Raw genomic sequence first — 24,130 nt, 5'->3', positions numbered from 1 at the left:
GTGGGAGGGTAACGAAGGAGTGATCTTGCCCTGGGTGCCCTGGGCTTAGGCACCAATTCACACTTGCACAGTGTGCCCAGCACTAGAGCCCTTCCCACACAGCAGAGCATTCCATACCTCCATCATCATCATCCCCTGAGAAAGCACCACAGCACAGACAAAGGGTGATGGAAAACAAAGCTCCTGCTGTGGCAGCAGGACACTTCCCTTTTTCCTGACTCAGGAGAAAAAAACAAACTGTGGCTCATGAATTCAAGGGTTAAAAATGAGCTCTAAAGCTCCTAGGATCACAGAAAGGCTAATTTCACTTCTGGCTTTTAATCAGACATACAAAGAGCCCCAGCAAAAATGGGTTCTCTGGCTCACACCCTGAGCAAGGACCTGAGCTTTACCAGATCCCTTTTATATCCCAATGGAAAGATAATAAATTACTGCTAGAACTCAGACTGTACAATCCCTAGAACAAGTGGCTGACAGCATCTTGCTGACCTAGCCACAGTCTGAAGGCAGTTTTGTTCAGTGACCATTATTCAACAGAATATCTTTACCAGAGAACCAAGTGTTGTCAGTACAAATCAGACAGTTTTACCCCATTAAATCAATTTACACAAACATGCCAAGGAAATTGTCCTTTCTCGTAACTAAAAAAAAAAAAAAAAAAAGAAAAAAGAAAAATCACCATGAACATGGTATTAGTGGATTTTTTTTAATTTATTTTTGAATGCTCTGTATTAAACCATGGTGCTCCAGGGGAGGTATCAGCAGTAGGTGAAACATGACTTTTCCTCTGTAAACATAATCCACCTCAGTCAGCCTACTGCACTTCCTTGTTGCAAAACCTCAGCACAGATGCAATCAGGACCTCTGAACTCAGCAAAATAGGGCTAATAAAGGCAGCAGTTCAAATGCAATCGGGATCTCTAACCTAGGCAAAAATTGGCTTAGAAAAGGCAACATCTCGATTTCAAGGCAATTGATTCAAGGAAATAAAGGGTGAAACTATTGTCTTTATGCAAAAATGTTAGAGAGCATTTCACTAAGATGCTGACTTAAAAATACAGGCTTGAAAATGTCATACACCTGAACCATATGTGAAATAACACCTAAACATCCTAGTCTATACCTTTGTGTATCAAATAAGCTTTCACTACCTGTGTACACTGTAGGGGGACACGTAACAGCTCAGGATCTTCTTTACAGATGATTCAAATAATACTGGCTTGGGGACAAAAACTTCTAGAAAAAGGTGGGTGATGGAGAGCTGAGGGGGAGAGCGAGCAAAGGCACTTCCTATAAATGAACCAACCTCCTAAAAAAACCACCAGCTGCTTTTAGCTGCAGGACATAAATCTGCAAGACAGGCATGATCTTATTGAGGATGAGCAGCCTAGGAATAAATCTGACAGCTTACTGCATGAGCTCTCCTCAGGCCACCCCTCCAAGATGACTCCTTCATGAGCGCAGTTCCTCGCGTACTCCAGGAAGGTGGGGCAGTGACAGTCCACACCCTGGGGACAGGCACAGATGTCCCTCTCACAGAGGCTGATGTACGGCTCAGGATCCACTCGATGGTGGCACCGGGAGAAGGTCAGAGATGTGCTCAGCAGCTGGCAGGTTTCCAGGGTGCCCTGCACAAGAAGTGAAGGGCAAAGGGACAGAGAGAGCAAAGAGGACAAAATTACTTCCTATAATCTCAGCAAGATGAGAGAAAACACAACTGTTCCAAACACACCATCACCACTGTTGTTCAACAACATCACACCTCTTATTTAACACCACCAAGCAGTTGATAATATTCAAGATCTAATAGTGAGCTCTACCCATTCATTCACCCCATCCATGGCTACATTAATGTACTGTATTACAGAATGGAGTATCACATAAGGGATGTTTCACATAGAAACACGTCAGTCAGCCAGTCAGCAAAAGTATGGAGGCATTCTACCTTCTTTTGCTTCCCAGAAAAGAACTGGATGGTGTCTGGATTCCCAGGAAGATGCACACAGCAACAGAGGGGAACCGAGGTACATAGGAAGAAAAACAACCTTATAATCTTTTGGATAACAAGCAACCAGAGCAGGTGTCAGAGGGAAAGATTGAGTCTGATTAAAATCCCAGGAATGAAATTTGTTTTCCACTTCTGGCCACACATTCCTGTTGCTCCTGTTGGCTTGTCCAAAGCACAACAGGTCAATTTAGCTGCAATAAATAGGAGAACAATAGCCCAGGGAAGAAAAGCAATTTGTTCTGCTCTTCTCTTGATTTAAATCCGTGTGGTGACAGCCACTGTGAGGGGAGGACAGCACAGGGAGATGGGAGGAGGGTATGAAGACCTGTTCTTTCAGACAGCAGAAACCTAAAAGGAAACTTAACTATATGTGAAACAAAACCTAAGGAAAACTTAGTATACAATTAAGTTCTCTGGGGGAGGCTCCCAAATAAACTCTTTTGTGTACATCATGTCACAGTTCAATGAGTCTGAGGTGCTCAATGCAACTTTCTGAAAGGATTACACTGTTTAGGTAAGGGAAAAAAACAATTTTCTGATACAACCCCAGCAAACAAAGAGTTGAAAACTAACTTTCTTCTATTTATTTGTCAGGGTTTTATGTAAGTAAATGTAAACATGGTGTATTTCACAGGTATTATACTCAGTGGTTAGAGGGGGGCATATTCTTCAGAGTGGTTCACAGTGAAAATTCATTACTTCTAAAAACTTCACATATACCAGAGGTGACAGTACATACAAGCTGCTGTGTAAAAAAAATAAAATCAAATTAAAAAGTACCTTGTTTTCTCATCTTCTGGGAGCTGAAAAATAGAGAGCAAAAAAACCCCACAGGAAAAAATCAAGATGTCTTCTCTGAATGGTAGCTGTGGTGCCTGTATAGGAAAACTGCTGAGTAGAAAATACCTTTTTATTTTGGCTAAAGGGTATTTTGTTCAGGTGATCAACTCAAGCTAGTACATGTCTGAGCCAAGACAGAATTTCTTGCTTACGAAAACAAACCAACCAGAAATGTCTAGTCCATTGGGAATGTATTCCAAGTTTACCAAAGGGCTCAGGGAAAAACCACATGTGCAAAGAGGTTTTGAGCTTTCTGAAAAAGGACTCAGGGAACTTAAAACAGTGCTAACTGAGAGCTGGACATGGTGAAAGTCAGAAATTCAGCTCCAGCCTGGAATAATTCTGATGCTCAGACAGCACCCACCATACTGAATCAGATGGGAAAAGAAAAAAAAAAGACTAGATGGGGGGAGCAGGAGCTACATAAATGGTGGTTGGTGCTACTCTAAGATGCACAGAAGTACAAGAAAGCTGCAAAGTGCCCTAAAGGTGGAAGCAACAACAACAGAAGCAGCCAAGAAAGCTATTAAAGCAGTGTTTGGAGATGAAACTGATAAAACCAAAAGTGAGCTCAGAGCCATTCAGAGGATGAGCAGTACAGCAACTCCTGGATCAAAGCCTTGATCCAGATAGTACCAAGTGCAGCAGAAAACCAGTATATACAACAATCCCATTTGGGGGCTGAGCTAATGAAGTTTCTTAAGGTAACAGCCCATTAAAACAACTCAAACAGCAAAACTCAGACTGTATATTCAACTAAAAGGAACATTTTAGATGGGAAAGTGACTTAAAAAATAAAGGAGATTACACACAAAAAAAAAAATTAAGTCATTTTTCTTTTCCTCTAGTTCTTTGGTCTTGGATTTGCTCACTGATTGGCATAGCTAAAGGCTGAGTTCCAGCTGATTATCTAGAAACCAAGTGATATATGTAGAAAAGCAGTGAACTATGTAAATGTTTTCCTGCCATTCAAATTTCATCAGATTTTCCAGTGATTTTATGAAAGAAATTATAGCTGAAATCTTCCCATTTTGCAGACATATCTCAACTATCATGACATATCTCAGCTAGCTGAAATACAGGTGAATCCAAATAGATACCAAAAAAAAAAAAAAATTCACCATGAGGGTATGGTCAAAGAGAGGGTATAGAACCACCACCCTTGGAGATATTCAAAATGTGAGTGGACAAGGACCTGAGCAGCCTGACCTGGGATGACTCTGTTGGAAGCAAGGAATTGGACTCAATGACCCATTCCAACTTTAACCATTCTGCAATTTATTTTTATTTTTACTCCTTCCTTTCTTTAAAACTCACTGGTCAGGCTGGATTAAGAGAGGTCCTTATTCTTTAGTTTTGAGGACAGTGGTGAGTATTAGATATTGGCAGCCTCAGCCACTGCTGTAACATTCCTCATGGAAGCTGCTCCACACAAAGAAATACTTAAACCCAACAGACTGGAGAGTGAAGCCTCAGGCTGAAACAGTGCTTAGAGTAAAGGTGGCTGCAAGATTAAAATTAGCAGGACTGACTGCAGTATCTGAAATGCAGGTGAAGGTCATGAAATTTCTCCCTTCCCTTCTGTACAAGTCCTATTTTAATTGTTTCTTTAAATATGTTGGCAGGGTCCTGGCACTGGCAATCCTCAGCAATCACAAAACTTACTGACCTTCTTTCTGCCCCAGGCCCACCACACAGAGCTGGAGGTGGAATTCTGTACATTCTTCCCATTTCTGTGGCATTTCCTTCTGCTGCTGTATGAACTGCATTTGTCTACAGCTTAACAATTACCATTAAAGAGAGAGAGCCTAAAAAATAACAGAAGAAATCAGACACCCTCTCATTCCCTTGAATTCAAACCCTATGGTGTGCAGATACACATATGGTTTCTCCAGAACAGTCAGGAAGTGTATATTTTGGTAGCATAACTAGCCCCAAATATATAGTTTTTCAGAAAATATATTTAATGGAGAAAGATTTAGCATCCCATCTCTCCAAATTAAAAGCATCCAAACCCAGTATGTTTAATACACCAAACACTGGCTGTGTGTTTGAGAAGACTAAATAACAACTGAAATAAATCACTTCCCTTGAATGCTGATTAATCTGATGAAGAAAAATGAGATTTTAAATATAGTGGGCTTCATTGTCACCTATGTAATGTATTATTATATTGTAGATAATGATTTGGGTTGGAAGGGACATTAAAGAGCCTCTAATCCAATCCCCTGCCATGGGCAGGAACACCTTCCACTAGACCAGATTGCTCCAAGCCCCAGCTAACCTGGCCTTGAACACTTTCCAGGGACAGGGCTGGACCTCTGGGCATTTGATGGACCTGCCTCTGACCCCAACCATGACGATATATGTCCCAAAGTGGAAAATTTCTATTTGTTTTCAGATCTGGGAATGAATGCTATTTCTTTATTACATATCGAAGTATTCCATGGGATAATGGGGGAACTGTTTCTTATCAATTGCAGTAAGAGCTGAATTTCAGCAAAAGCAGAAATTAGCTGAATTTCAATAATTTTTACATCTAATATACTATAGATATAATTTTCTAATAAGAGAAGAAAAAAGGAAACAATACAGTGACCTCTGGCCTCCACACACCATTTCTATTAGAGGTGAAATCTAGGAAATAAAAGTAATGTGTAAGAACACAGTAATCAATTGCAATGCTTTAAACCATTACATATTTTTGTTTACAAGGCTGCCTTGTTGCTATAGTTTTCCAGATCACCCATTTATGCCTTCAGATCCATGTTACCCATGCTGTTGGTCATCTTAGAGCCTGTTAAATTGCAGCACTTTTTTGAACAGACTAAACCAGTGAAAAAATGGATCAGACAATACAGCAAGGCTCCTTTTTGGTAACTAAACATCAGCTACAGATGGCAGGGCATGGTAGGAAGGCTTTCTGCCCCACTCCAGCACTGCCCTGTTTGGAATGTTCCCTGGATCCCAAGGCAAGGCAGGTAATCACACTGTGTGTGTGTTCTAGAGGTGGAGGGTGGGGAATGGTCCTGACAACATTGGAGTAAGAGTGTGAGCTGGTTCAGCACTTTTCAGCTAACACAGAGCTATTAAACAAGATAAAAAATTAAAAAAACTAATTATTCAGCATTTTTTAGTATTTGAAGAAAAAGGAGCATCGGGGCTTTCAGATTCCACTGCATAGAATCATACAATGGTTAGGGATGGAAGGGACCTTAAAGATCATCTCATTCCAACCCCTCCTGCCATGGCAAGGACACTTTCCTCTAGCCCAGGTTGTTCAGAGTCTCATTCAGCTTGGCCTTGAACACTTCCGGGGATGGGACAGCCACAGCTGCTCTGGGCAACCTGTGCCAGGGCCTCACCAACCTCACAGCAAAGAATTTCTTCTTAATATCCAGTCTAAACGTGCTCTGTGTCAGTGTGAAGCCATTTCCCCTCATTCTGTCACTACAATTCCTGCTGAAAGAAGCCAGAAGCCATCTCTCCAAGGATGCTGTCGGCCAGAGAAGGGGCAGACAGAGAGGGTAAAGAAAACCGCAGACCTACCCAGTGTGGGGGCACTGGGATGGGAGGAGTGCCTTGAAGCAGAGCTGTTGTTTCCCTCACCTAACAGCTGACTGCCTGGCAGGGAAGGAGGCTGGGAGACCAAGAAGATTTACATTCCTGAAGCTGAGGCAAGTAAACAAAGCACACTATTAAAAAGCCCTACATTCTTCAGGAGGCACTTCTTTGGCCAGACTTCTATTAATAGTGCTGTGTTTATTCTTGCACAGTGAATAAATTAAGGCAATGTTAAATGCTGTGAGCTTATGAACTCACATGAGAGAGAATATAATTTCATCCAGTTTATGGGAAAGAAAACTTTATCCACAAAGCATCAATATTTAACAGCATCTGTATAAAACACAATTTAGTTGTACTCAACCCATCAGACTGGATTTTACCCTGCATGCCACTCCCCAGTCTCAGCTGCAATGTTGACACTTTCTAAATATTAAACTCACCTGAACAGATAAAATTCCAGGGACTACAACCAGTCACAAGAACTACCCCTTCTGTAGAGGTGTAACCAGGTTAAAAGAATCATAGGATGGTATGGGTTGGAAGGGACTTTAAAGATCACATAGCTCCACCCTGCTGCCATGGGCAGGGACACCTTCCACTAGCCTAGGTTGCTAACAGCCCCATCCAACCTGGCCTTGGACACTGCCAGGGATGGGGCAGCCACAGCTTCTCTGGGAAACCTGTGCCAGGGCCTCACCACCCTCACAGAGTACTTTCTTCCCAGTATCCAATCTAACCCTGTTCTGTGTCACTGTGAAGCCATTGCTCCTTGTCCTGTCACTCCAGGCCCTTGTCAAGAGTCTCTCTCCTTCTTTCCTGTAGGTTCCCCTCAGGCACTGCAAGGTAACAGTGAGGTCACCCCCAAAGCCTTCTCTTCTCCAGCCTGAACAACCCCAATTCTCTCAGCCTTTCCTCCCAGCAGAGCTGCTCCATCCCTCTAATCACCATGGCGGCCTCCTCTGGACTGGCTCCAGAAGCTCCATGTCCTGTTGAACAGCCCTGTCCCTAAAAAAGCCCCAGCCAGGTTGGAACCCTTCATTCTTCTGTGCTTGGCACCACACATCTTTGCTCAAGTCAGGTGTTCAGTCTGCCCCAGCCAAGACAGAAATAGCCCACACACACTACCTCTGCCCAAGCAAGAAACATCAGCTGGAGATTTCTAACCTGAAATCACTGCTATAATTCCTCAGCCAGTTTTGCAGGTAGAGAGGCGGAAGTGCTGAGGGGCATGAGCAGCCTTCACTGAATTTCACAACACATCTGAAGCATCCTCATCCAAAAGCTTAATGGAAGTACAAAGAGCCAGAACTTGGCAACTTGTCCAATTCTTAGCCTTTTCCAGGTAGCTAGGAAACCAGCACTCAAGGTAGCTGGAGAGCAAATATATTCCAGAAGTGCTACTACTCTTGAGAAACTATTTGAGTCTTGTTTAGCAAATACCTGTCTACAGGACTTGAATAGTGAGAAACTAACAACTGCATTTCAGCCTCAGTTACTCTGGTATAAATCTAAACCTGGCACCCAGGAAACCATTCTGATTTACAACAGAGTACATGCAATCAGCTGTAACCCTGCAAGGGATGAAGGCTCAATTTACCATGACAGTCATAACCTGTCAATACCACATGCTTCAGTAAATATTCAAAGCTACTTTCTTCCCCAAGCTGGTGACCATCTGCCTGCATCCACACCCTAAGGGAAACAAGAAACTTGCTTGTACTTATAAAAGACACAAAAAAGGTTGATGCAGCAACTCTGGGGTCACAGAGTTGGCCAAGGCAAACAGTTCTGTGTTTCTTCAATAAATCAGCACTACTATCTGTACACATAGCTGAAGGAACATCCTCCTACAAAGGGAAATAGCCTGGTGACACAGAGCTTTTGGAACACCAACAGAAAACATCTCCTCTGTCAAAAACAGCCTGGCTGGAGCATCTCCCTCCTCTGCTGACTCCCAAGTATATAAACTGCAACATATTCACAAATATATTTTGGGGAGGCAGTGCCCACAGAGGCTTCAGAGCTGATGCTTCCCTGCTGGCACAATCAGAAAGGCAATAAACTACCTCATTATACAGGAATCACTGAAACACATCTTTCTTGAGTAACATAATTTCTTCAGCAGTAACTCACACTTCAGCCTCAAAAAAGCTGTTGTTTTCTATGTTTATCTGTTTAATGGTTGGGGTGGGGGGAAGGGGAAGGTGGTTAGATGTGGGAAACAGAACTGACACTGAAGGGTTTGATTTACAGATGTGTGTGTACATGACCTTTCAGTTTATTGGCTGAAAGACAGACACAGTGTGACAAAATTAGGCAAAGGTGATAGGACATGAAGTAGAAATAAGTTTTGTGTTAGCAGTCTATTGGACCAAAATGTTATATATTGCTGTGTGAGGAAGAAACCCGTGACTAGAGCTATGGCTAATATGTTGCTTCTCTCAAAATCTCACACCTTTGAAACTGGTATCTTCTCTGGCTTATTTCAGCAACAAATCACCTTAAATAGCACATTGGTCCCATCCCTCGTTATTTTCATCTCGACAATGTGGTGCCTCCATGAGGTCAGTCTCTGGGAATCAGAAGTCAAGAATGCCCCAGTGGACACTATCCTGAGAACAAAGTTTTAGTCTGAAAGGAAGACTTCAATGCACACCAAAGAAAGGCAGTAAAGAAGCCTATGCAGTCTCTTGCTGGACGAGGGCAGAAGGAGTGTTCATTTTCATCATCTGACAAGGAGAAGTCAAGTGAGGACTGGGGAACTTAGGATGAGACACAAAATTTCAAAGCAAAAGAGGGATGCTTACTATAAATTAGAGAACTTGATAAGAAGCAATTATGCTACATTAACCAAGCAATAGTTAAGAGACTTTCTCATTTGGATGCAGTGGAATTTGCCTGATATGGACCTTGAGTCTGCCTTTGAAAAGTTTCTCTAGAACGCTGTGGGAGATCGGGTACCTTCGCTGCTTTTTCCATGTTTTTTGTTCATTGAGATCATTAATGAGCAATCTACACAGGCTATGAATTCTGTAATTCTACCTCACAGCATGCCTCACAGCAGCAGCCATCTTTACCTCCCAGTACTGAGCGAGTGCTCCTGGCTACACCACCTTTAGGGAGAGGAGGGGAGTGTCAGAGAAAAGAAAATAAGGAGATATGCAGTGCTTTTAAATTGACTGTGGACATACAGGGGCAAGATATTAACTCTGCCTTTGAAGAGGAGCCAGATTTAGATTGGTTTCCACCTGACCCATGGGGTCATGGGGGAGCATTGGAGCATGAGCAGAGAACAAAGGCACCCCCATGGCAGAGCTGCTGCAGAAGAAGCTCCAAGGCCAAGCTGGACAAATATCAGCAATTACAGAAACGGTTGGGCAGAGCCATGGTGGGTCAGGCATCTTCAAAGGGAGACAAAATAGCCAAAAAATTACTAACTACATGGCATCTAGTTCAAAATTCATTACTGTAATTAGAGGTTGATAAAGAAGCTGCAATGACTGCCACTGGTACCACCTGGCCCATAGAGGCTCTTCGCTTAACATTGTCTGTTTTTGTAAAATCATGTCCTTTTCCATCTGTCTGCAAACAACAAGAGAAAAGACTATAAAGAGAGAAAGAACTGCATTTGTTAAAATTAACTTTGTGGCGTTTTTTCCTCTTCCTTTTTCCCCTCTGCAAGAGTATGTGGGGGATGTTGAAGAATACGCTCGAACCTTCTAGAGATAACAGCAGCAGAGCGGGGTGTTCAGCCCCCCCACTCCCTCTCCAAGAAGTGCCAGGATAGTACCCAGCTTGCTAAAAAGTCTTGGTTCATTGTTTTCTTAGAATGCTTTTATACACCCTTTTAGAGTCAATTTTGTGGTTTTAAGTAATTATCAGTTTTTGTGGTTTTACAGTTTTACTGGAGAAATTACTACGACCCCTTAGAAAATTCAAAAAACCCCTCTTTAGAAATGTTTAGAGTAAATATTAACAGAATTAAAGTTACCTTGCAATAATTAGTTTTAAAATCTAATGTCAAAATATCGAGTGATTTACAGCTACTGACAAAATGACTTTCCAATTAATGTTATCTACAGAAAATATTCATGATTGAAAAAATAGTTAGCTAGGAAAACTTCACTGTACAAGAAGACAAGTTAACTATATATTACTCATTTGGTTTTTCCTCTATTTCAAAAAGGTAATTTCATTGTGAATCTTTTTGTTATAAAAACACATGTGATAGCATATATACCTATTTGGACTTCGGATTTTAATTAAAAATTGGACTTGATGTTTCAGCAAAGTGCTACAAAAGCTGAATGGCAATTTGCCAAACCCTGCATTATATTGTTTTTTCTCTAGTAGAACTGCATTTTAAAAGTTCTAATAAACTTAAGACTATACCAGGAAAATTCCTACTAAAAATGAGTATTTTCAGTAACATCTGCAGTTATTATGAATTATTCTCAAGGCCAAATAACATAAAATAATAATGTATTTGTCACATCTCTATAATCTATATATAAATCCACATTGCTGCCACATTATGTTCAAAAGTTTGGTATATAACTTTCAGTTGCCTTTTTTTGTAAAAATAGAGTCAGAATGAGTTACATTTTTATTTGACACAAATTAAGTGTTGATAGAATTAAGCAAAGTTAAGTTCCACTATGTTTAGGTCTGATTAATTTTTAAGATTTCTTTCTGTCATATTTCAAGTTTAGGTGTTTAATCTAAATTTTCTCAAGTTTTGTTAAAGGATGCTAATTTAAACTGTGGAGTATAGTTGTTAACTTTTAGAGAAAAGACAATTACGACTGAGACATTTGTGATGAAGCACTGATAAACACCTGCCTGTGGATGGAAGAAGATACAGTCTGTTACATCCTTCATTTCATTGAAGGTTCTATTGTTTGTAACAATCTCTGCTGGTTTTGTCTCCTATAAATAACTCAGAAAAGTGAGTGATGGTTTAGTATTGTGACAGTTATTAATTGTGAGCTGTTTTAGTGTTTTGCTTTGTTTCACCTTACTGTCATAGATACATGAAGATTTAGAAAAATGTTATCTCAACTTCCTAAGACGGTTGTCTCTGATATATTGATTACATGATGTGAATTCATTAATTTTTACAGGTATTATTCATAAGGTATTATTAACTGTATTTATAGCTGGCTTTTCATATGCTTCACAAATTTTGTGTAATTACCTTTAAGACACATGTCATTTGAGATGTTTTTCTTTTCTAACTGCTGATGCATCTCCTTAAATAAGTTACACAGCTGTTTCTGTACAGGTTTTTTCTGTTCTTTAACTCTTTCCCTTATTTAAGAAGGCTTGCTACTGTTTGATCCAGTGCAGCTTTATTGTTTTTTAGTGCTTCCAGAATTCCAGAAAAATGTATCATTGCTGAAAGCCAGTTACCCCGAGGTAACTTCAGATTAAACCAACTGCTAGACAGTTCTATTAATCTGTTGCCTAAGACTTCTAATAGTTTGCTTTACAGAAATGCCCTTCAACAGTTTGCTGAGCTTTAACCATCTCATAACTGCTATTATTAAGAGCCTTGTTTTAAAAATGAGTTAAGAGACATCTTTCCAGTTTAAAGCTTAGGCCCTGGCCAGGCCTTGACTTTATCTGGATGGAATGTTTGCCAACAATTCAGATGTCTTCTGCATCAAATCAATATTTGAGTCACTTTTGACTTGGCAATTTGATCCTATTAATATGACAGCTGGATCAATTTTGAAGTGGTCTTAGAGGATCATTTCCAGAGGTGGTTATCCAGTCCTTCACTGATTTGAGGTTTGTCAGCTGTTTGCAGACTCTGAGATGCTGGTACAATGTTTTAGTGGGTAATAGTAATTTAATCTCACATGTTTATTATCTAATTAATTTCTAACACTGTAAGTTTTCATTCATTATGTGTACAATTTGTTTTGATATTCATGTGCATGATAAAAGAAGTACATCTCACTTTAAGCAGAAGGAATCAGTGCCATAAGAACATTCAATTAATGTAGTATGTGCATTAGAAATTTAGACCATAATTCATTTTGAATAATGAAATATTTACACCAAAATTTAGAAAATATCATAAAATCTGAATTCACAATCAAGTGTACCACAGCTAAGCCTAAATGATTCATTAACTTAGAGATATACCTATGTTTTATTAACAGGTTCAAAAAAGTTCATCTGACCATGACCATCTGACTGCCTCCAAAAACATGAGATCCAATGAACAGAGAAGTCACCATACAACATTTGTAGTCAAAATAAGAACAGAAGTAGGACAGCTAAGATGAAGTTATGTCTGAAAACTACAAAGACTGTTTGTCAACAGAAGTTTTATGTTTTCATTGTAATGTTGCGTCTCTACTAATTTCTTCAGTTATTCCCTGTTTCAGGATTTGAAAGAACATTCAGTGATGTTAAGGATCAACACTTTCAGCTGATAGACTTTTGCCTGCTAAAACAGCACATCTGGAGTCTCAACTATTTGGACCTTAAAACAATAGTCATTTTTTCATTTCCCTGGAGGACATTGGACATTATTTTTGTGCCATTTGCAAAACTGTGTACCTTGGGTTTTATATCAATGTAAAGGATGTAAAAAACCAGGAGTACTGTAAAGCTCTTTTGGCAAAAGTGTGGTATTAGCCCTTGCCTTCCTATTCTTGAAGAAGAATATAAGAAAGAATTTGCAAAAGAATCAGAAGATGTCCAAATTTTAAAAAAAAATTGGATGTGCATAGAATAACTTTGTATCTTACCCTTGGTTAGTCCATGAACAAGATTGGGAGGAAACAAAAAAAACACAAAACAAAAAAAAAATGAATATGCTGAAAAATTTGCTTGACAATTAAAACTTTGAGAAAAGAACTTCCTGGCAAAAGATAACTTTAGAGAAATATGGAGTCCAATCAAATGTTAAATTTGAATTTTGCTTTGTTAGCCTTTAGTTGTGTAGCTTTACCAGTTAGCCAGCCTAGAACCAGTGTTTGGGTGACTTTAGCTCATGTTTCAACTTTAGCTACCTTATGCTTACCCACTACCACTCCAATAAGTACATGGGAATGGTAGACTCCTTATCTTCCTAAAGCGTCCACTGAACTTCAGGAATCCTTGGTTCTGTAATTTTTTAGTGCAGAGAGAGAGAGGGGAGATGTGGGAAACAGAAAAATGGAAACTCCAACTGACACTGAAGGGTTTGATTTACAGAAGTGTGTACATGACCTTTCAGTTTATTGCCTGAAAGACAGACACAGTGTGACAAAATTAGGCAAAGGTGATAGGTTATTAAGTAGAAACAAGTTTTGTGTTAACTGTCTATTGGACCAACATTTTATATATTGCTGTGTGAGGAAGAAACCCATGACTACCTTGAGCTATGGCTGATTTGTTGCTTCTCTCCAAATCTCACACCTTTGAAACTGATACCTTATCTGGCTTATTTGAGCAACAAATCATCTAAAATAGCACAGTAGTCCCATCCCACATTATTTTCAGATAGACAGACAGGTAGGCAGATTTCAGGTTTAGGCTGGACATCAGAAAAGGTTCTTCCCCCAGAGGGTGGTCAGGCACTGAACAGGCTCCCCGGGTAATAGTTATGGCCCCAAGGTTGCCACTGCTTTCAGGCACAAGGTGGGATTTTGAGGCTGTCCTGTGCAGGGCCAGGAGTTGGACCCAGTGATCTTTGTGGGTTCCTTCCAAATCACAGTATTCTGAGATTTCTGTTTGTCATGGAGTTACTTTACCTTTAAGGGAGTTGGAGTTGCTGGGAACTGCTTGGAGTCTTTTCTCCTGACCAATTATCGGTCATTGCTGGGAATTGACAGCAGTTTAGGCCATTAAAAAGTGGGATCAACTTGTGAACCCTACCTTAAAGTGTAAAAGCAGAGCTCTCTGGGTCCTCTTTGTTTCCTGGCTGTGAAGAGTGGCGGAGCTCCAGGCCTCCCGTCCCTGCCCAGGCCATGCGGCCGGGCGGGGATGGGGCCGGGCCTGCCCCGTCTCCCGGCCGGGAGATGGGGGGGCCTGGGGAAGGTTTTCCTCGGGCCCGGGCCGGGCCGAGCCGATCTCTGGCTCAGCTGCAGGTTTTGCTGTAACTACATTCACTAGAAACTGCCCAGTGAAGAAAGAGAGAGGCCTTGGACTTGCAGCGGGCTGGAGCAGCGACCACACTCTCCAGAGCAGCTATGAAGAACCTTCCATCGCAGACGGCTCCAGCTCCTGTTCGGCAGAGATCTCCGAACCATCTACAAAAGCCTGGGCAAGATTTTAACTCTTTCATTACCCAGATGAGACTTGCAGACTAATCTTTTTATCCAGAGAGAGAGAGAGAGAGAGAGTGATCAACATGAAAAGAGACTTTATAAACTACCAATGACAGGAAAGAAAAGAAGCTTCAGAAAAGGTAGAGAATTAAGAAGATGCTTTAATTAAGCTGAAATATCTTTCTGTTAAAACTATGGAGATGGACAATGAAGTCCTGAAAATAACTCCTTTAATTCATGATACAGTATCTAGAGAGGAATAAAGTGTTCAAAGTGTAAATTTGAGTAAAAAGTAGAGTAATTATGGTATAGTGAAGTGCTGGGAGATTTGAAGCCTTGAGAGGCAATGAGAAAACTGTTTTCTAGTGAAGCTCACAGAAACAGATGAAGAAGACTTTTTTTGCCTTTGAATAACTTATCCTTAAAAATGCTCTCTCTAGACTCATGGCCCATACACACCTCAGAGTGATGTGAAAATGGGAGGAGTGAACTCTAATAATAGCAGCTCTGAGCAGCTAACATTAGGGCAATAGAAAACTATAACAAAAATAGTTTTCTTGTGAGAAACTCCATAAATTAACAGGAGGAAACTTCTGTTTCTCTACAAAGACTGGTGAAAAGACTGTAGCAAGAATTGTTTTAACCATCAAAGTTCCAAAGTTTTTGTCTCTGTTGTCATGTGAACAAGGGAATAGTGGGTAGATAGGGGATAGAAAGGTTTTTCTGGAAGTTTATTCTGGTGTTCTTATTATTGTGGTTTGTCAATAAACTTTCTTTTTTTTCCCTTTTAAGTTGTATGCCTGTTTTGCTCTTGTTCTAATCCATATCTCACAGCAAGAAATAAGTAATTTTCTTAGTTATTGGTTTAAAACCAGGACACTGTTTTTCTGCCAAAGGGCAAGCATGTTGCCTTTCAGGTAGAGAAGGACTGAAACCAGAACAACATCTTGCAGCACCAACCTTCTCTGCCATATCAGATGAAATGTTGCAGGTGTTGCTCGGAGTCTGCACTCTCTTGCAGTGCTTGTTTTCACTGTGCAAAGCCCAGGAGTTGGCAAAATCGTAACTGTTCTCCACCAGGGTCCCTGGGAATGAAGAATAAGAGAAGCAATATCACTTTTGGAGGGGTTTTAGTGACAAATGCATTATTGGCTGCTATTAAGGTGATAGTCTGCCAAAAGCTCTCTTTAAAAATATAAACTGTTGTATCAAATGGATTTTTATTCCAAACAGATTGACTGCAGGAAAGCCACTATCAGTGATATGGATTTAGTTTTATGCTGAGGACATATCTAAGCTCAAGGACAGACTAAAGACTGCAGAAGGCAGCTCCCACCTCCCTCATACCTACATGAACATGGTAGGAGTTGCTGCTCTGCAGAAGCCAAATCATGCCTGCACATCTTCTTACCACTTAAAAGTTGCCAATAAAACACAAAACATATTAGAGAGGCAAACAAACCCAGCTGCTTTCCCTAATTGAAGAAAGCATTAGCACTCTTGATCCTGGCTAGCCTTGATTTTTCTCCTATCCAAAACTAAATCTTGTGTGCAAAGCTTAACATGCACCGTGATGGTTTGGGCCCATCCTCTTCCTGGGTAAGGTGTCCTGAAACACACTCCTCTGTCCCAGGACAAGCAGCTCCTGGCCCAGGCTTAGCAAGATTTGCATCCATTTTGCATAAAAGCAAAGCTGAACGAGTTTGTATGGCTGCAACTCCCTGGGAGATGCAAACCACCTCTCTGCTGCTCTTGCTCCACCCTTCTGAGAAGGGGGATCCTCCCAGAGAGAGAATGCTCCCTCCACCCGCTTTTGCCACCCATGGCCTTGCTGGTTCCAGGACTACCTCTGCTTGTGGGTACCTGTTGGTAAACAATTTTGTGACCCTCAGTAGCCTTTTAAAACCCCGTTGTGGTACCTGTGAGAATATCAATTGCGAATGTTAATGCATTCCCAACACCTTATGCAGAAGATGTATTGAGATACAAGCCTGGTTGTATCTGAAAACCAAAAAAATTCTTCCCAAATATACCTATAGAATATTTAATAATGTATACAGGTATAGATAATAAAGATTCCATTGAACTCCCTATTTAGTACAAACACAAGAAATATACAGACCACTAAAACTCTTCCTAAACTATGGGGTAATCATGAAAACTGCACTGAGAATGCTAAGGCAGAGGTATTAAGACCTGTAGAATTTTTTGTAAACTAGTGTGGTGATTTTAGCTCTAGCTAGAATCACCAAGGTACTTACTCATTTCTTGCTGTGAGATATAGATTAGGAGAAAGGCAAAACAGGCTTAAAACTTAAAAGGAATAAAGAAGGTTTATTAACAGAACTACAAGAATAAGAAACCAGAAAAAAACCTCCGGAAACCTTTTCTTCCCCCACCCTTTTTCCTTTCCCAACTGACACTGTAGAGACAAAACCTGGGAAGTTAAAGCAGTACCAACTATACAATAGTCTTTTCATCAGTCTCTGTGGGAGAGGAGTTTTCCCTTGTCATTCCATGGAGCGTTCTCCACAAAAAACAGTTTTCTCATGGCTTTTCATTCCCATGATTGGCATCCACCTGGAAAAAACTCTGCCATCATGCCCTCCTCCCATTTTCACACCGCCCTGAGGTGTGTTCATGGGCCATGAACTCAAGGGGTATTATTTTAAGGATGAGTTCTTCAAAGGCAAAGGTTCTCTTCATCTGTCTCTGTGATGATCTCTGGGAACAGAGGTTTTCTCCTTTCCTCCCTGGGGGCCAAGGGTCTTCATCAACTCTCACTTCTCTCTCTGTTCCACCATCTCATGGGATCACAACTACTCCACCATTTGCTTAGCTCATCAATGGATACCTTTGCTCAGATTCACTGTTTGAATAGTTCATTCCTGCTAATACTCTTTTCATTAATTAAAGGAGTTTTTCAGAACATTATTGTCCATTTCCATGGTCTTAGCAAAAGAATATTTCAGCTCACTAAATCATCTCCTCACTGTCCTTCCATGCGAGGCTTGACTTCTTTCCTCTTACTGACCTTGATGTTTCATGTTGTCTCGCTTTCCTCTCTCTGTAGAGGGAATTAAATCTGCAGGTCTCATCTGGGTAGTGAAAGGGTTAAAATCTGGCCCAAGCCACTGCAGCTATTCATGGTGTTGGATTTCAGGTCGGTAGCACTGGAAAGCAGTGGACAGCTTTCCGGTGAGAGGGTATCAGTGAGATGCCAGCAGCTCTGGCCCGGCCCCAGCCTAGGGCCAGAGCTCCCCCCTGGGAAAGGCTTCAGCCACCCTGCTGGAATAGGACCTGGAGGGTTTAACAGGAGGGGCTGCAGCAGAGCCCGGCCCTGGCCTGGAGCCGGGGGAAGTTCCGCAGTCTCCATGCCCTGCCCGGGAGCCACAGCAGGCCAAGCCCAGGCCCTGCTGGGACGCGCAGGCCACGGGGGAGCGGGCCAGGCCACACCAGAGCTCTGCTACCTTTCAAGGCCGGAAACAAAGAGAGACAGAAGCTCCTGGGGTTAGGTTTAAAAGGTGGTATTCACAAAGGTGATCTCACTTTTCAGTGGCCCCAAATGCTGTAAATTCTCAGAAATGGCCAGCTATTGGTCAGGTCTCAAGCAGAGAACAAAATCCCAGCAGCGTCTCTCAGAGGAGTCACTTCTGTGGATATTTCCCACATTTTTTCCTAGATGCCAAACTATCACAACTAGAAATTAGGGGCTTTTAAAGGTAGAATGTATTAGGCCCACGGCAGATATCAAATGAGGAAGACTCCCAAGGAAAAGGGATAAAAGACACAAAATTTTCATCTATGCAGCCAGGACTTGGCACAAGAAAAGAAATGCAACAACAAGAAGAACGCAACCCTTTAGCTTACCACATATTATAAAAATTAAAACAGCAATGCAGGCCAGCCTGGTGAGAAGCGAGGTGCCAAATTCCCTTTTTTTTTGTAGTAAAGCAGCCTTTCCCTAGCAGGAGCTGGGCTCTCCTCTGAAACAGTGTTTCTCCAGCCCTGTATGTACATCCATGCCAGGATTCCTGCTGGGAGCTGCTCCCAGGGGCTCATTCAACCGCAGGCTAAGATTTGAAGGTTGGGACAACTGATGGCAACTAAAATACTTTTTAGGTCACTTTTTTTCATTTCTCTTCTTTCATTAATTTTTTTTTCTTGTGTGGTGCTTTTAAATTTATATTTCTAACGTGATTCTTTTATGCAACATTTGCATTATGCAATTTTTATTCTTTGTTTGCTGTATTTTATGACACATTTCAAGTAAGTGAAGGGTCTGGAGAGACAGTCATGTGAGGAACAGCTGAGGGAGCTAGGCAGGCTCAGCCTGTAAAAAAGGAGGCTCGGGGGGCCCTTCTGGGTCTCTACAGTTCCCTATAGAGGAGGGGGCAGCCAGGTGGGAGTCAGGATGAGAAGAAACGGCCTCAGACTGCACCAGGGGGAGGTTCAGGTTGGACATCAGGAAGAATTTCTTCATGGAGAGGATTGTCAAGCATTGGAACAGGCTGCTGAACAGGGTAGTGGAGTCACCACCCCTATAAGTGCTCAAGGAATGACCAGACGTGGCACTCAGTGCTCTGGTTTAGTTGACAAAGTGGTGATCTCTCAAAAGTTGGGCTCAATGATCCTGGATGTCTTTTCCAACGTAAATACTTCACCTATTTGATGAGGCTTCAGAAGGAAAAATGGGGAGAGAGAACTATCCCTATCACATCTGTCTGCTCTGGGTAGAGGGAGGAGCAGCTGCCAAAACCCCTCTGGCCTTTCCCAACTGACACCTCCATTTCCTTCTGCAGTGGAAGGGACAACACAACAGCCTAAAAAATAATCTAGGGTTTAAGCGGGCAGGTGATGCTGTCAACATAAACTGACACTGCAATCCCACCACACAGCAAGACTGCCCTCATCTCTTTCACAGCAGTTTTGTTTTGACTTCTGTCCCTTCTGTGGCCACCTCTTTTTCCTGGAAGCACACAAGATTCTGCAGAAACAAATCCCTCATCAGAGCCCTACACCCAGAAACCCTACAAGCAGCCTGGATGGGACTTTGGCTAAAGCACTGGTTGCGCTTAAGACTTACAGGAAATGCACTGAAAATAGAAGTTGTTACAAAATGTAATGAAAGCAAAGGATTTGGACACAAGTGCTTGAAGAAGTGGTGCCTGGTATGGACCACAGTATAGATCTCAGCAGGTAAACGCTGCTAAAAGGCCAAGACACCCAGGCAGCTGCTGGGGTGGAATCTCCTTTTTGGATGCAAGATGGGTTCAAGAGGCAGATATTAAAGGACAACACAAATCCCACCTGCTCCTAACTTCCTAGAAACATCAGGACATCCATGACCATGCAGAGGTCTTTGAGGAGAGAACTGCTCCCCCACCACCTGAATAGCAGGTAGGGTCTCCAGGGGAATCCTGCTAGACTATGCCTTTGTGATCTAATTGCTGCCCTCACATCTGTCTCCCTTCAGAAGGATTTTCAGATAGGCGATGGCCAGTCTTCACAGTAAAATCCTTGTTCACTATGAGCCTCCAACCACCGGTTCCTTCTGAAATCTGAAACTGGCACCAGCTTGTTTACTTTGATACTGATGGTCAGGCAAGCAATCATCAGAAAAAAACAGCTCATGCTCCAGGCACCAAGTGGGAAGCAGAAACCTTGACCTCCCTCCCTGGACCTCCTGCAGATTTTCCATATGGCCACAGGCCCATCAGATAACTCTCCCGGACTCTGTTAACTCATCTATAAAATAAATGCAAGAATTTGGTCAAGACACTACAGTTCTGTGGGTCTTAATTGGCAAATAGAATCTCAGTTGGTAAATAACCAACTTTCACATGTTGGTTATTTATCAAGTAGTGGGGCGGGGGGGGGGGGGAGAGGGGGGGGGGGGGTGTTTGTTGTTTTGGGGGCTTTTTCTACACAATTTCACATGGTTTCCATTCCAGACAAGCAAATCTATTGGTAAGGCTGCCCAAAACTTGATTCGTGGTTTGTGCATCAAATAAGTGATATGAAATAACAAAGTCATAGGCTGTAAAAATCTTTCCTGCCCTCTTCAACTCAATTAATTTAAAATCAGTTATATTGAACAGGAGAGGGAAAAAGCCATCTCCAAAACACTACAGCCCAGTGATGCAGCCACACACTTCATAACAGAAATGTCTAACTTCAATCCCAAACCCCGAATAAAGCCTTGGGGTTAGGAATGCAGCTTTCTGGCATCTCAGATGAATGCCCTAAAACAAGTCATCTTTGCCTGTACCATTTATTATTCTTTTGGGAATCTATTCCCTTTACTTCCAATTGAAATTCAAGAAAATGGGATTACTGACTCAGCTTAAACAAAAGCATTCAACTTGCCTAAAAATCAAATTACTGATATCCTTTAAAATGCCAAGAAATTTGCATTTCAGAATGACCTAAACTTTTCTTTACTTCCTTAGGCAAAAAAATATTTATTATTTGCAGTACTACCACTGTGAGTTTAGAATGTACTTTCAAATCTTCTGGTGCCATGTATCACACGCTGAGAAGTCACATATTCAGTCATATACACCTACACTACTTCTGAAATTAAATTTTTACCTGAAATATCAGATTTTTTCCTTGCAGATACTACCTGCTTCTGTGTGTTTAACTTTTATTGACTCTCCTATGAATATATATATTCATCATGTATTCTGTATTTCAGGAGCTTAAAGGATGTTGCTTGCAGCTGGAGCAGGGTTTATCCAAAATTCTCCATGGATATTGTTTTATCATAAACAACTTTGTAATTTGGATACCAGATTCCCAGAAACCTGTTTCCTCCCAGTACCAAGAAAAACATAATGGGATGCTGGATTAATTTGGGCTGGGATTTTTTTTTTTCCCTTACACTACGGTAAGTGTGTGTGGCATGCATAACAAAATGATGGAGTGACATCCCTGTGTTGGATTTGAACGATCTGTTTAGCACAGACTTCAAGGATGACCTTTGACATCAAAGCACCCATCACAGCAATACCAGAAATGGCTGGATGTGACACCTCCTGCCCCAGTTTAGTTGACAAGGTGGTGTTTGGCCAAAGGTTGGACTTGATCTTGGAGGTTTTTCCAGCCTTAATAATTCTATGCTAAGAGTATTAGGCACAGACTGAGGCTGCAGGTACATGGATAAACTCTGGCAACTTTGTGCTGCAGCCTTGCTCACTGGGGAGGAATTTCCTCACCATTTCTGCAGGGCAAGAGCCCTCCCTGAGACTACTCACATGCTGCAGGGTGAAGGGGATTCAACAGCTTACTCCTGTGTGCACACCCTGAAAAGCTTCCAGGATCAAATTCCCTGTGCTGTGTCAGATTTCCTCTGTCATGCTATGCAAGTCATCTCTTCTGGCCTGTGCTTTCAATCCCCAGTGGTAAAATGCTTGTGACAATGATCAGAATGGTCATAGCCATTGGCTATTTGGCTGAAGGTGGCCAAATAGGTATCTGAGCATCTAGAAAGAACTCAACTTCATGTTGCTGATATGAGCAAAGGCAACAAATTAGAAGTACATGCCAGAAGGTCAGAAAGCAGAGCCAACTGGCAAGTCTTAGAAACCTTCACAGAATGGCCATAAAGGACCAGACCTTATCTGGCAAGAAAAAGCAGAGGGGAAATCCTTCATTAGGGTCTAGGAGAAAAACAGACAGACCAAAAAAACCCTAGAAAGCTTCCAAGACATTTCTTTTTATATTTTAGTTATGCCTAAAGTGTGAGAACAATCTCTCAAGGTTTGGATTGGTTTTGCTTTTATATCCAGTAAACAAGCAAGCCCATAGAATAAAATCAATGTTTGTCAGTCTGGACAGGACATAAGCACTTCTCCACAGGATGAGCTATTGTAGGAACCATGTCAGTGGCAGTGACTCAGCACCTCAGCCTGTCTGAAGGGCAGTGTGTCCACAACTTTGGGAAAAGTTTCTTCCCCCAGAGGGTGGTGGGACACTGAACAGGCTCCCCAGGGAAATCATCACAGCTCCAAGGTTGCCAGAGCTCAAAGAGCATTTAGACAACATGGTGGGATTGTTGGGGTGTCCTGTGCAGGGCCAGAACTTGCTAATCCTTGTGGGTCCCTTTCAACTCAGGATATTCTATGAACTCCAAAACCTACTGTAGAGGCTTTTTTTTTTTTTTTTTTTTGGGGGAGGGGAGGGGGGTGGGGTGGGGTATGGGGTTAAGAACTAACACCTAAAGCCTTCAAAGCTCAATCCCACCAGTCTTAATTTACCAGGTTATCAGATTTTGTTCTCATCATTCAGAGCTCCAGGATCTCAATAGCTGAGCATCCAAAGTTTACACAGAAAGAGTGTGTGTTATTCTCTCATCAGTTCTCCATTTCCACACTAAAACAGTGAGGACTCATAAGAGCATCATGACAACAGCACATTTGAATAGGTTATAGAACAGGAGTATAAATATATCAAGAGGGAAAAAAAGCAATTATCGTGTTTATTAAGTTTTAAACACCCTTCTGTTCATGACTCCTTCATTTACTTGCTGTAAGTGGTAATATCCACTCACAGAGCAGGTGCTTTGTTTCTTCTTTCCGCACCACCCTAAAAGCAATCCAGATATAATCAATGAACTTCTGTATCATACTCCACTTTCTTAAGGGAAAAATCAGACTAACTCTGTTTTATTAAACCACAATAATTTCTTTCCCTAAATACAGAAAAATCATATTTTCATTTGTTTCCACTGCATGTTATTCTGAAGCTCAAAGATCTTAACGCATCTCTTATCAATATAAATCCATCCCAGAAATCTGATTTATTAGAACTGAGGCCCCAGTCTGTTAAATTCCAGGTTTTAACAGGAAGCAATGGACACACCAACAGGACAGTTCAGTCTGCTGGCAAGCTTAAGGTAACCCTTCACCCTCAGATTACTAAATCCTTACACCAACCTCACATCCCAGGATAAGCTGACCTTCAGGAGATCTAATCAGCCTGAAAGAAGAATAACTAAAAACTTGAGTGAAAAGAAAAGGGTAAAATACTTCACAGACTTCCAAGAGGCCGCCTACTTTTTCTGTTTAAAGAATATTACTTCTCCCAGCTGTTTGTGTTGCCCCACCACCTGGAAGCTAGATTCAACAGTATATTAAAAAACCTACCCAAAAAAAAAATGATCTGAATTATTCTGTAACTGATTTACTTGGAGCAAGCTAAGAAATGCTCTAGTGAACCAGCAGAGCTGCCAAGGAGAAAAACAGTGTGTGGGTGTTGTGACGTTCCTCACTGATACAACAAATTCAAGCATAATTCAGTCTAATTCCTCCTAAATTACTTCAAATGAAAGATCTTTTGTAGCACTGGAAAAACTGGCAGAATTGCTGACACACAGTTCTATTCTTCAGGCTAAAATCACAGATCTGTGTATCCACACAGGTGGATAAACACAAGGAAATCCCTG

General features: G+C 41.5%; 1 protein-coding gene across 4 annotated transcripts in view; it reads right to left on the bottom strand.

Annotated features, from left to right (window-relative positions):
* Positions 1 to 24,130, bottom strand: part of VWF (von Willebrand factor) — a 153,709-nt gene that overhangs the window by 99,787 nt on the left and 29,792 nt on the right. For 3 of the 4 annotated variants that reach the window (XM_086885151.1, XM_086885149.1, XM_086885148.1), the window contains exons 6-7: positions 15,643 to 15,767; positions 1,412 to 1,628 (exon numbers count right to left, since the gene is read on the bottom strand). In XM_086885151.1, coding sequence (XP_086741277.1) covers positions 1,412 to 1,628; positions 15,643 to 15,767 — 342 coding nt within the window. Of the gene's footprint in view, positions 1 to 1,411; positions 1,629 to 14,290; positions 14,794 to 15,642; positions 15,768 to 24,130 lie in introns of those variants that run through there. The other variant, XM_023919143.2, reaches the window with a different exon arrangement.

Source organism: Cyanistes caeruleus, chromosome 4, assembly GCF_971803275.1.
Source record: "Cyanistes caeruleus chromosome 4, bCyaCae1.hap1.1, whole genome shotgun sequence".
Classification (NCBI taxonomy): domain Eukaryota; kingdom Metazoa; phylum Chordata; class Aves; order Passeriformes; family Paridae; genus Cyanistes; species Cyanistes caeruleus.
The sequence above is the reverse complement of the archived record's forward strand: the minus strand, read 5'-3'. Positions and strand labels throughout refer to the sequence as shown.